The sequence below is a fragment of the Mesoplodon mirus genome (genome assembly GCF_964341445.2).
Source record: "Mesoplodon mirus genome assembly, chromosome: 19".
Taxonomy (NCBI): Eukaryota; Metazoa; Chordata; class Mammalia; order Artiodactyla; family Ziphiidae; genus Mesoplodon; species Mesoplodon mirus.
The window spans coordinates 29,111,121-29,125,056 of record NC_138995.1 but is presented as its reverse complement, the minus strand read 5'-3'; the positions used below and the strand labels follow the sequence as shown (position 1 = coordinate 29,125,056).

Sequence of the window (13,936 nt, the reverse complement as noted above, 5' to 3'; positions counted from 1 at the left end):
GGGCACAGATTTTTCACGTAACATTTAACGTTCAGTGTAAAGTGAGGCAGGTGAAACCAATCTGAAGGTCGTAAAACCACGTGTTTCAGCCTAGTCTGTTAGTGTTATCTCTGACGAGGGCGTATAATCTATAACAGAGGTTTTCTGCCTCTCTCCCCGCTTCCCTTCACCCATTCCTTGCCTAATTTGGGACAGTTTAGGAATACAGAGGAGGACAAAACATTTTCACTGTCTGAATGACCTTGTTGTTCAGTTTATAAGGCAAGAGGATTGATTTTTTTTTTGCCTGCTGTTAGAAATAATTAATGTGGTTTGTAATTTACTTGAGGGCTAGACCTTATCTTTATTTATCACCACATATACATTTATGTTCAATAAATGTGTTGGATATGGGGAATTTCAGGTAGTTTCAGCCAAGTTCATCTTTAGTGTCCAAGGATGCTAACTTGTCTTTTTTTCTCTGGATAGATCACTATAAATACTGATGATATTGATTTGGCTGGTGATATCATCCAGTCGATGGCATCATTTTTTGCTATTGAGGACCTTCAGGTAGAAGCCGATTTCCCTGTCTATTTCGAGGAATTACGAAAGGTGCTAGTTAAGGTGAGGGCACCTGGTGGGTGCATTTGAGAGAACATTGTGGTCTAATAATGTTTGAAATATTTCTCTTAAATTAGTGGTACTACAAATGTACATATGTTACATGATAGCCATGTTTTAAAGAACTTTTGAAAATTCTTAAAATAAAAATTGAGCTAGTATTGGAGAGTTCATGAGTTAAAAAGATATCTTTTATAAAAGTGAGTGGTTGGGCTTCCCTGGTGGCGCAGTGGTTGAGAGTCCACCTGCCGATGCAGGGGACGCGGGTTAGTGCCCCGGTCTGGGAAGATCCCACATGCCGCGGAGCGGCAAGGCCCGTGGGTTGTGGCTGCTGAGCCTGCGCGTCCGGAGCCTGTGCTCCGTGACGGGAGAGGCCGCAGCGGTGGGAGGCCCGCGTACCGCAAAAAAAAAAAAAAAAAAAAAAAAGTGAGTGGTTAGCTCTTGCACCCTGCTTTCTGTGTTTGGTTTGGAGGGACACTTTAAAAACAATAAATGAACATTTTCCTTTGCTAGCCTGTCATCTTATCTGTTGTATCTACTTTGCTTTTTGGTTTAGTGCTTTCCAAGAACCCAAAATCAAAAAAGAAAAGGATTGTGATTTGTCCCCACTTATAACAACATCCCTACCCCAGATCTCTAAAATGTTAATATTTGTGTTGCTTGGGCTCACGCTGCTAAGACATGGGAAAGATTCACATCGAATGTCATTTTGAGGGTTGGAGGAAGCACAGGAGGAGATGAAACCCGGGAGATAGTTAAGATGGGGCAAGTGAACGGCAGAAAGAAAAGGGTAGGGGTCCCCTGGTGGTGCAGTGGTTAAGAATTCGCCTGCCAATGCAGGGGACATGGGTCCGAGCCCTGGTCTGGGAAGATCCCACATGCCGCGGAGCAACTAAGCCCATGTGCCACAACTGCTGAGCCTGTGCTCTAGAGCCGCGAGCCACAACTGCTGAGCCCACGTGCCACAACTACTGAAGCCTGCCCGCCTAGAGCCCATGCTTCACAGCAAGAGAAGCCACCACAATGAGAAGCCCATGCACCACAGCAAGGAGTGGCCTCTGCTCACCGCAACTAGAGAAAGCCTGCGTGCAGCAACGAAGACCCAACACAGCCAAAAATAAATATAAGTAAATAAATAAGAAATAAAAGGGCCTTGGTATATAATACATAGCGTCTTTTCAATTTATCTAGCTTTCAAGACGTTTGTGAGGTGCTTTTTTTTTTTTTTTTGGCCACCATGCGGCATGCGGGATCTTAGTTCCCTGATCGGGGCTCAAATCTATGGCTCCTGTAGTGGAAGCTCAGAGTCTTAGCCACTGGACTGCCAGGGAAGTCCCTGTGAGGTCTTTTTAATTCCTGGGTGTTCATGGTCTCCAGGTGGATGAATATCACTCAGTGCATCAGAAGCTCAGCGCTGACATGGCTGATAATTCTAATCTGATCCGAAGTTTGCTGGTTCGAGCTGAGGATGCTCGTCTGATGAGGGACATGTGAGTATTTACCATGGCTAGGACCGGTGCGTGGTTGAAAGCGTCAGCGATGTGGAGTAACATCTCTCAGGTGCTACTAGTAGGAGTGTAGATAGGTACAGAGACTTTGGAAAGTAACTTGGCATCATCAGTAAAGTTGAAAATGTGCACACCCTATGATCCAGCATTTCTCCTGGTTTATAGCCTCAAGAAACTTGTGCATATAAACCAGGATATTAGTTCAAGAATGTTCATAAAGGCATCGTTCATACGAACCCCAAAGTGGAAACAATCCCTACTAATTGATAAATTATGATATATCTGTACAGTGGAATACTACATGCAATGAGAATGCACATATCTGGATGACATGTAACAACATGGACAAATCTTACAAACATAATGGAGATTGAAACAAGTAAGACTCAAAAGAATATGTACAAAATGCTTCCATTTATATAGTTTGGAAACAGACAAAACTAAGCTATATCATTTGGGAAGCATACATAGATGATAAAAATATAAAGAAATACAGGGAAGAGATTATCATTTAAGGTAGTATATTCTCCTTGGGGAGGAGGGGACTCTATTCAGAGAGAAAACATTGGGAATCTTCTTGAATGTTGGCAATGTCCTATTTCTTGACCTAGTTAACAAGCGTTTGTTTTTTGAGTTTTTCTGAATATGTATTATATTTTAATATTTATATTAAAAAAATTTTTTTTAAACTTTTGGCTGCATCAGGTCTTAGTTGCGGCACGCAGGATCTTCGTTGAAGCATGTGGGATCTTTCGTTGTGGCGCTCGGGCCTCTCTCTAGTTGTGGTGCACAGGCTCCAGAGCACGTGGGCTCTGTAGTTTGTGGCATGCGGGCTCTCTAGTTGAGGTGCGTGGGTTCAGTAGTTGTGGTGTGCAGGCTTAGTTGCCCCGTGGCATGTGGCATCTTAGTTACCCGACCAGGGATCAAACCCATGTCCCCTACATTGGAAGGCAGATTCTTTACCACTGGACCACTGGGGAAGTCCCTGAATATGTATTATAGTTTAGAATAAAAAGTTAAAAACAAATTTGTGCACGTCTAGCTTCTTGCTAAGATGCAAAATTTATCTTGGCAATAAAATGTACTGAGGTGGATTCAGTGAAATAGTTCACCAATGATAGGTGAAGTTTATGTGTGCATCTTAGAGGCAAGAGTTCGCCTAAGGTGCTGCTTGTTTTTTTCTGAAAGGCCTGAATCATTAGCAGATAGTTAAAATGGTCTTGCTCAGAAGTCAGTGATTTCTGAAAGTTATATTGTTGAAGATTTCAAACACAAAAGTAGATTGAATTATATAATGACTTCCTCTATAGCAGCTACTTAGCTTCAGTAGTCATCAACTAAGGGCTCATCTTGTTTCATCTCCACATTCACCTTCTTCCTCTTCTAGGTACTGTATTATTATTATTATTATTATTATTATTATTATTTTTTTTTTTTTTTGGCGGTACATGGGCCTCTCACTGCTGTGGCCTCTCCCACTGCGGAGCACAGGCTCTGGACGCACAGGCTCAGCGGCCATGGCTCACGGGCCCAGCCGCTCCGCAGCATGTGGGATCTTCCCGGACCGGGGCACGAACCCGTGTCCCCTGCACCGGCAGGCGGACTCTCAACCACTGCGCCACCAGGGAAGCCCCGGTACTGTATTATTTTGAAGCAAATTCCAGACATCATATAATTTTAGCCACAAATATTTCAGACAATAAACCTTTAAAAAACAATAACCACAATACCATTATCACACTTAGAAAAATGTAAAATAATTTCTTAATATCACAAAATATCTAGTCAGTGTTTAATTTCCCCAGTTGTCTCAAATGTATGTGTGTGTGTTTGTGTGTTTGAAGTTGTTTTGTTCAAATCAAGATTCAGAGACCAAAGACTGTACATTGAATTTGGTTGATAAATCTCTTTTAGTCCATATATTTGCTTGCTCACTTTTTCTCCTAACTCTCTCCGTCTTCTGTAGTTTCCCACTTTGGATTTTGTTGATTGTATCCTGTGGTAATGTTTAGTATTATTCTTCTGTCCCCTGTATTTCTGTGAAAATGGTAGTTAGATATAGAGGATTGATCAGATCCAGGTTCAATTTTTTAGCAAGAATGCTTCATAAGTGGTGCTGTGTACTTCTGTGAGGATGCATGTGACGTCTGGCTGTCTCTTTTTATTATGTTATCAGCCGTTGATGATCACTGCTGAAATCAATTATTCTGGGGTTTGCAAAATAGTGATACTTTAATTGTTATTTTTTCTTTGTAAATTGGCTGAAGTACTTCTATAAAGAGTAACATTCCCTCATGAATTAATGAATTATTTGGTTCCCTGAGGTACAGTTTGTACTGGAATGACACACTATCAGTTTTAAAATAATGAGTTGGTTCCCTAGCATATCCAAGTTGACCAATGAGATTTTTAAAATCCTATTAACATTTTTAATGTGCTTCAGGCCATTTCAGATATTCTTTATGGTGGCTTAGTTGTCCTGTCTTTGGCCAGTAGAAGCCTTTTCAGGTTGACTGCAGTTATCAATGCCTTTGGACAGACCTATTAGTTTCATTAGTTTGTTTTCTTGTACAAGATGTTTTAGGCTTATCTGGTATATATCCTCTTCTGAATCTGGAATCAGCTATTTCTTCAATCCTGGTCCTTTATAGTGGGAAATGGAGATCATAGTCTGAGCATTAGAGATGCTCATTGCTACTGGGTTGGATATTGATTTGAGACCTTTTCCATAGATAAAGCCAGGTAATGTATATATTTTTTTCAATGAGCAAATATATCATGAATTCATACTATTTCCACTTCAAATTTATGAATACAGGCTCTTACTTAATTTTGATGTTGACGGTGTATCTCTTCTCTCTCACATTGGAAATCATGTCTCTAACCACTGTCAATAGAACTATTGGCTTTATCTTATGGTACACACGCAACATTTAAGGATAATACCAATATTACTACCAACAGTATGATTGCTGAAAATGGTGTAAGGCTTTTTTTCTAGTTCTTTGTGTCTTTAGAGTGTGTTCTAGTAGGGAGTTTTAGTCTAATTACTATATTTTAAAGTCATTTGAAATAATTCCTCTTTTTTTGGTCATGCTACAAGTGTGATATACAGTTAGATTCATTTGGTTCATTTTGCTGTCAATCTTAGGGGATTGACATTTTTTCCTTTTTGGTTTGATTTTATTACATATTTATTAAAACCTTATGTGGGGGCTTCCCTGGTGGAGCAGTGGTTGAGAGTCCGCCTGCCGATGCAGGGGACACGGGTTCGTGCCCCAGTCCGGGAAGATCCCACAGGCCGCACAGCAGCTGGGCCCGTGAGCCATGGCTGCTGAGCCTGCGCGTCCGGAGCCAGAGATACTTCTCATTTGTTTTTATAGCTGCACAATACTCTATTCTCTGGATGTTTATTCAGCTAGTTCTCCACATTTGGGTTGCTCTTCTGCTATTATATTGCAGTGAATAATTTTGTTACATAAATCTTTTCATATTTTTACTTAGGTATCTTTGGGGAAAAGTTCTAAAATGGGATTGCTGGGGAAAATGATAAATGTGTATACAGTTTTGAAAGATTTTGCCAAATTCCCCTCCATAGCTGTCATATCATTTTGCATTCTCCTCTGAGAGTGCCTGTTTCCCTTAGTCTTGTCAATGGAGTATGTTGGCAAACTCTTGGAAACTTACCAATTCAGTGGGTGAGAAATGGTCTCATTGTTTTAATTTTCATTTATTATGAGCAGTATTGAGCATCTTTTCATTATTTTAAGGGCTATTTGCGTTTCTTTTGGTGTGTAAATTGTTTCTTTCTTTCTTTTTTTTTTTTTTTGCCATGCCAGGCAGCATGAGGGATCTTAGTTCCCCAACCAGGGATCGAACCCATGCCCCCTGCAGTGGAAGCTTGGAGTCCTAACCTGACTGCCAGGGAATTAATTCCCTGTAAATTGTTTATTTCTTTTGCCTATTTAGATTTTTGGTTTTGCATATAAACGCTTTTAAAATTTTTTATGTAGTCAAATTGATCCATCTTTTCCTTGGTACTTCTACATTTTGAGTTCTAGTTACAGAAGTTTCCTTACTTCCCCTTTGTAGAGAAATTCACCTATACTTTCTTTTAGTATTTTGTATATTTACATTTAAGTCTGTTACAGTTGGAGTTTATCCTGGTGTTCAGTGTAAGTTATAAATTCAGTTTTATCTTTTTCTATGTGACTGTCACATTGTTTCAGTAATACTACTTTAAAAGCCTGTTTTCCCACTGATTTGAGATGCTGCCTTTATAATAATATAATGTATTTCCATATGCAGTGGGTCTATTTCTGGATTTTCTATATTGCTCTATCCGTCCGTCTTGTCTCTGCATTTGACAGTGCGATTCTTTTCTTAAAAATGCTTTGTATGTTTTAATGTCGGGTATGGCTAGGTGCCCCTCCCCCAACCCTTTTGCTCTTCTTTTTCATGGTTTTCTGGGCTACTCATGCTTGTTTGTTCTGTGAGCTTTATCAGTTATTTTAGCTCCAGAAAAAAGTAGGTAGTTTTACTGGGATCACATTAAGTTTATTATTGACATTGTTACAGTGATGTTCAGTCTTACTAAGAATGCGGTATGTCTTTATATTTTGCTCAAGGCATGTTTATGTGTTTCAGGAGTTTTATGGTTTTGTTCATGTAGGTATCAGACATTGCTTGTCAAGTTTAGGTGTAGGTATTTTCTTTTTGCAATTGTAAATAGGCTCTTTCTTCCACATTATATCTTCTTTTTCTGTTTGTCTATATGAACACTTGATTTTTCTGTGTTGATTTTGTAGTCTACTACTTTACTGAATTATCTTATATTATAGTTCAGTTTTTCCAGAGGTACGCTGTATTATTTGTAAATTGAGATAGTTTTACCTCTTTCCAGTTCATTTTCTTCCAGTTGTTTTCTCTGAGGTATATAAGATTTTTGCTTTTTTTTTGCCAACTTTATCTATAGGGCTCCTCCTTTTTTTCTCTCTCTGGCTTTTTTTTTTTTTTTTTTTTTTTAAGTGAAAGAGATGTTGCTGGCTTTAGGCATTTGACTGTGCTAAACTGGAGGGAGGTGACCAGCAACCTCTAAATTCCTTTTTTCTTGATTTATTTATATTTAATTTAGAGACTATCAGATATACATTGTTTGTATTTTTTAAAGCCAGGTTAGTTGATATATAATTTATAATATACGTGTAGATAATTCACCCTTTTTAGGTTTACAGTTCAATAAATTTGGGGAAATTTATACTACTACCAGAATCAAGTACCTCTCCTAACCTCTAGGCCCTGGCAGCCACTGATCTAATTTCTCTTCCTATAGTTTTACCTTTTCCTAAATGTCATATAAATGGAATCATACAAATATATAGCCTTTTGGGTCTGGCTTCTTTCACTTACTGTAATGCCTTTGAGATTCATCCATATTGTTGCAAGTTATCAGTAGTTCATTCCTTATTAGTGCTGAATAGTATTCTATTGTATGGATATCCATACTTTGTGTATCCATTCACCAGTTAATTGACATTTGGGTTGTTTCCAGACTTTGGTGACTGAGAATAAACCTGCTATAAACATTTGCATACAGGTTTTTTGCAGACATATTTTCATTTATTTTGGGTGAAATGTGGCATAATGTGATTGCTGTGTTGTATAGTAAGTGTATGTTTACTTTTACAAGAAACTGTCTGTATTAATCTGAAGCTTGGAAGATAGCCTATCACCTTACTCACTTTTCCTCACCCCTCATATCATAGGCATGATAATTCTTGGTTCCTAAGTTCAAACAAACCATGGATCAATAACCAAGGAAGGCCACTTGTCTTCCATTTATTTGGAAGAAACAGTATTTCATAGAAAATTCTCAATGTTTTCAAAGCAGACTTTAGCAGTTACCCTGTTTTAATGACAATACAGCTAAAAATCTGGTTTGTTCCTTTTTTTTTTTTTTTTTTTTTTTTTTTTGCGGTACACGGGCCTCTCACTGTTGCGGCCTCTCCCGTTGCGGAGCACAGGCTCCGGACACGCAGGCCCAGCAGCCATGGCTCACAGGCCCAGCTGCCCCGCGGCATGTGGGATCCTCCCGGACTGGGGCACGAACCCGTGTCCCCTGCATCGGCAGGCAGACTCTCAACCACTGTGCCACCAGGGAAGCCCTGTTCCTTTTTTTAATGTCTAAGAAGTTTGCAAGTCTTTTCATTTAAGCCTGCCATATTGAGGTACAGTGGTGTAAAATTTCTCTTGATGTACACAGGAAAACAATGAAGAATCGCTATATGGAACTATATGACCTTAATAAAGACTTGCTCAATGGATATAAAATTCGCTGTAACAATCACACAGAGCTGTTGGGAAGCCTCAAAGCAGTAAATCAAGCGATTCAAAGGGCAGGTCGTCTACGTGGTAAGTCTCTTTTTGTAGCACTGTATTTCGTCTGTAATTTTGGGGTGAGAACCATTGAAGATGGTGGTAGCTTCAAGAATTCATATCAGGGCTTGTATCTATAAAGATGCCTTTCATACTGAAGTTAGCACCGTTCACTTGAGTTTCAGTCAGCCTATTGTTTGGCTTTAGTCTGCAGACTTCAGAGGGAAAGAACACTTTGAGCTCCTTTTCTTAGATCTTGCTGCATCCTCTAAAGAAAAACCTAGTGACATATACTCAAGAGGAAAGCCTTAAATACTCCTATTAGAAAAAAATAAAAACGACTGAAAATTAATGAGTTAAGTGTCCAACTTAAAATTTACAAAAAGAACAACAGAATAAACCAAAGGAAGCAGAAATATCAGCTAGAGATTTATACCTGGAATCTGCTGTTTTGGGTCAGTGCTTTGACCTCCTTTTATAGAAAAGGATCAAAGCTCATATCCACTTAGCAAAGATTATTTCTAAAACTGACTCTTGGTTTCTAGGTGTGAGATAGTTTCTAAGCTTGGTTTGTGATAAAGTCCCTTACAAGGGTATGTATCTTTTTTAGGGAATGGTAAGATAAATTGGTTAAATTTGTACTTACCTATAACTCTTTTCTACCCTAGTTTTATGTTGTTTTTATAGATAGCCTCTGATTCATAATTTCACTTTTAATAATCTTGGCTCATATGGATTTGATGTTTCTTCTCTTACAGTTGGAAAACCAAAGAACCAGGTGATCACTGCTTGTCGGGACGCGATTCGAAGCAACAACATCAACATGCTGTTCCGAATCATGCGGGTGGGGACAGCTTCTTCATAGGAGAGGAAAGGATAGGTAACTAGGTTGCTAGAAGGGGTTTTTCCTTAAACTTCTAGGCTGGTTTGCTTTGGATCACATCCTGGTTAACCCAAGGTGCTGAGAGCGAAAACCACCTTGGTGAGTTGTACAAATGAAGGACAAAGCATTGCATCTGAAAAGTGTATTCACTTTCTCTTTTTTAAAATCAATAGTACTGTTGCAGAATACACTAGGTTTGTATGGAGGGAAATGAATACTTTTGAAACATTAGGGCTTCAAAGTCCAGTTTTTCTGTACGTATGTAAAGTCAGTATGTAGATGCATCTTTTTTCTTGAAATTGTAATTAGATTATCTACTTTTTCATTAAAATTTAAAGGTGTTGCACTATGTGTTGACTGATTGTAAAATCACCACCATATCAGAATTGCATAAAACCATTTGTGTTATGTGGAGAAAAACAAAAATATGGATATTGAATTTGTGTGCCTTTTTTTTAAACCTCACGTCATTTTATTGAATATATACTTTTTTTTTTTTTCTTTTTTTTTGCTGTATGCGGGCCTCTCACTGCTGTGGCCTCTCCCGTTGCGGAGCACAGGCTCCGGATGCGCAGGCCCAGCGGCCATGGCTCACGGGCCCAGCCGCTCCGCGGCACATGGGATCCTCCCAGACCGGGGCACGAACCCGCATCCCCTGCATCGGCAGGCGGACTCTCAACCACTGCGCCACCAGGGAGGCCCTGAATATATACTTATTAAGAACTTATTTACAGTAGGAATGTTCTAGACTTTGGTCCAAAGATGGGCCATATATATAATTCTCTGTATAACAAAAAACCGTTTGGAATTTTCAGAGCTGAATGTGGAGAAGTGAGGGTGAAGTCTAATGCAATTATGGAGGCTTGGCTCAGAATATCTGTTCCAATTTTCTTCTAGTGTGACTTCCCTTTCCTGTGAAGAGCAGGAAGCTAAAACTGAAGTTTCTCCAATTCGTTTTCAGCTGGTGATCCAGGTTTGATTCAGCTTGCATTTCAGATGCAATCACATGAGACTTGAAATTTGAACTGAGATAAATGGGATATTGGGCATGTATTTGATCAATGTGGATTATAGCAAATGTAGTGTGGTTCTGGAGCCAAACTCTGTCTCTGAGGCTTGCCGATGTAGCAGAAATAGATTCTGGGTAGTAGAAAAGCTGGCATGACTGGGGGACCTTGAAGCTAGAGTGGCAGCTTCCTGGTTTTGCACATGAGGTTTCCTGAATGGAGCACTGTGATGCTGTTCTGGAACCTGTAAATGGTAACTGATTTAGTGGCTTAGCCTGAGGCAGTCCTATGTTTATATATGCAATAAAGGGTGCCTCCTGGTTTCACAAGCAGCTTCCTGATCTGTCAGGAGCAGCTACTTTGGCAGCCTGGTTCTGCAGTACAGACTCGAGAAAAGATTCTGGAATTGCATCCTACAGGTTTTTATTCAACAGCCTTAATAATTCTGTAAGCCATCTGGCAGGCTGTAATCCTTTTATTGAAATTGTCTAGTGAGGAATCTGTTCTCTGAATCAGAATACTGACCTGTATGAAACCCCAAAGAGACTATACAGAACACAGGCCTTTCCTCTGTGGTAAATTAATTTCATAGTTTCCTCCGTTTGGCCATTTAGGATTACCTCTTCTATTTCTGAAATGTGAGCTTTAAGGGGCCCTAATTTTTATGAGACTGTTATGCCCCTCTAATACCTTTGTTTTGCATTTTCAACCTGTAAGCTCAAAAGACATCCACATATACTATATTATCTTCAGTAATCTCCAAAGTAGTAATCTTTTATACCTGCTTCAGAGATGAAGAAACTGAAGCGCAGGGATTAATTACTTGCCAGAGCCACAGAGCTACTGGCAAGACGCAATCCCACCGTGGGGTCTTTTTCTGTTTTAGCCATAGTCTAACTTACACCTTTTGAGATTAAAATCTCTAGTTGGTGCTGGTTTTAAATTGTATGGCATTATTCATTTTTAGGGACCCTTAAAGAATCATCTCATTAAAGGTCATTCTGTTGTTCTTCAGCCCCCAAACTTCCTTCTTACACCTAAAAATATTCATGGCCAAGGCTTGAAGGAGTCGACCTGCAGCAAGATTATTTTTTATAGCCCTGACTTATAGATTACAAATAGGTTATTTTCACATTAATTTGATCCTCTTGGTATTAGTATCTCTGAGCTCACACAGGCAGAATGTTTTCTACAGGGTCCTATAGCTTGGTTAAGTCGCAGTGTACAAGTTGGAAACCAAGTAGTCATGGCCCTTTCTGCTATTTCAGACTGCTCCCAAGTGAGTGAAGACTAGATGAGATGAAAATGTTCATAGTATTCACCCTTTTTATCCTCTTAGAAGTCTTGTTCAGCTTAGGGAAGAGAAAAACTGTTTGGTTATCAGCTACTTCTCTATTTTGTTGCCATATTTTTCTATCCTGATAGAATCTGAGTGCCTTCTGCAGCTATAGCTTAAGGTCTGTTTTGTTGCTGAATTTTGTTGAAGCTTTAAGTGAACACTCTGCCTTCATTTAAAAGCTGATCTTGAGGATTCTGGTATCTGGGAGAAAGCTTTTTAGTCATTTTTAAAGCATCCCTTTTAAAGTCACCCCCCTTATCCCTAGATTCAGGTATTCAATATTTTAGAGAGAGTATGGTCTTTATTCTTTCCCACCATGTCTGCCTGTTCAAATACTACATCAAGGCTCAGTTCAAATGCTCTCTCAGGAGACCTTTCCTCTCCCATGTCTATTCTTTAACCCTTATTACATTCTGTGTTTATATAAATCTTAATCCGCAATTAAGTGAGAGCAGGGGCTGCATCTTAATCAGCTTTGTCCTCCCCATGGTGCTGAGCCAGTGCCTTGAGCATAGGAAAGCATCTGCTGCCCCCCATGGAAGTGTTTGTCCTCAGTAAGCCTGTCAGTGGATTCAGAAATCAAAGAACTAGGAACTTTACAACTATTATGCAACCCTAGAAGTACTTTACAAGAATGATTTTCAACATTATTAACATTTCAAATTTTATAATTAGCAGTTACAAATCTGCCAGTGCAGAGTCCTGTGATCAGAAAACTAAATTATCTCGTTTCACTTTGACACTAAAGTACAGTAAGACACCCATTGCAGCCTGGTGTTTTGCATTTTTGCCTCTTCCCCATCTGGCCCCTGCCCACACTGTATGTTCTAGCTCATGAGTCATCTTTTTATTTGTGTGGTAGAGAAATGTGCTATTCCTGACATGAAGCCACATGGGCAATTTCCAAGTAGTTTTCAAAATTGCCTATGTGGACTGATCTTTTGTCAATCAGAGAAGGAGTTATCTGTTTTTGTAGGAATGTCCAGTTCACGCAGGCTGGAAAGCCTGCCGCTGATATCATTCTCTCTATGAAGGACTCTTTTAACAGGGTTTGATTTTCTCATTCAGTTGTAGTAGTGGCCAGTATGTAATGGTACGGAAGAGGTACCGCAGCCGAAACTTACTTGCTGAGGAAATGCTGGTCTGGGAGAGGCAGCCCAAGCATTGATTTTTTTTCAGCATTCTGTGGGAAAGAAACACCACATTCAGAGGAGTTTGAGGCAGTCAATGAGCTGTAGAAAAGCCAGGTTCAAAACGTAACAGCCTCTTTCTCTCCTAGGTTTCATTTTTCTACATCTTTAAGTGAGGGACTGAAATTAGATTTATGGGGTTCTTCCTTAAATATTTTATTTTTCCTTCGCTTAACAGAAATACTAATATACTTTCAAAGTAACTTTCTGAAAATGTTCTTATTTACATAATGGTTAACATGATAAGGGGAATGTGTCATGGGAACTTGACCTTACACAATTGTAGGAAGTGGCAAAGTGTAGTCTGTCAGTTTTCTAGTCTGATGCTGGAACTTGAAGCCCACAGGACAGGCAGTCAGAAAGGATGTAGAGTTGGGAAGAGCAGGAACAAGCTGGAACCCAGAGGCATGAGCTGGAGCCCACAAGGACACATTAAAATCTCATTTCTTGCCTCTGACCTTGATGGTGTGGGGAGACCCTTCATCAGAGAAGCTGGAGGAAGAGCCAGGGACGGTGGAGCAGTTGCAGGTGCAGACGTGGAATCACACTGAGAAGGTGAGCCAGCAGGTAAGCTACAGAGTGTGTGAGCTACAAAATGGCTCCTGCTTCATTCTGGCCCTCCATATCTTGCACAAGAATGTGTGGCTCATCCTAACTAGAAACAGAGGGAAGGGGGTCCTGGGAAATGTAGTTCAGTCTAGCCAAGTTGATATATCACATAGCACACAGTGGCTATCACAGTATGGTGGGATTCCAGGTGACCTTTACTTCATATTTTTACATGTTGTGTTCTTCACAACAAACATGTATTATATAGATAATCTAAAAAAATATATATATATAAAGCTATTTGGGAAAAAAAATCTTCCTTTATTGAAAGGAATTATAAGAATTATGAGATGACATATTTTACAGGTGAATATCATAGCTTTTCTCTGCAAGAAGTATAAAAAAGATGCCCATGTTTTAATTCCTCTGTTGCTACTTAACAGTTGTCAACATCAGCTCTAGGCCCTAAAAGTCAAGGTGAA

The 13,936-nt window shown here is 39.5% G+C and overlaps 1 protein-coding gene across 3 annotated transcripts in view; it reads left to right on the top strand.

The window, feature by feature from the left end:
• The window catches only part of BBS2 (Bardet-Biedl syndrome 2), a 33,542-nt gene extending 23,827 nt beyond the window's left edge, over positions 1-9,715 (top strand). For 2 of the 3 annotated variants that reach the window (XM_082607716.1, XM_082607715.1), the window contains exons 14-17: positions 469-606; positions 1,981-2,093; positions 8,374-8,522; positions 9,245-9,715. In XM_082607716.1, coding sequence (XP_082463842.1) covers positions 469-606; positions 1,981-2,093; positions 8,374-8,522; positions 9,245-9,351 — 507 coding nt within the window. In that variant the 3' untranslated portion in view covers positions 9,352-9,715. The remainder of the gene's footprint in view (positions 1-468; positions 607-1,980; positions 2,094-8,373; positions 8,523-9,244) is intronic. The other variant, XR_014292252.1, reaches the window with a different exon arrangement.
• The last annotated feature ends 4,221 nt before the right edge of the window (positions 9,716-13,936 follow it).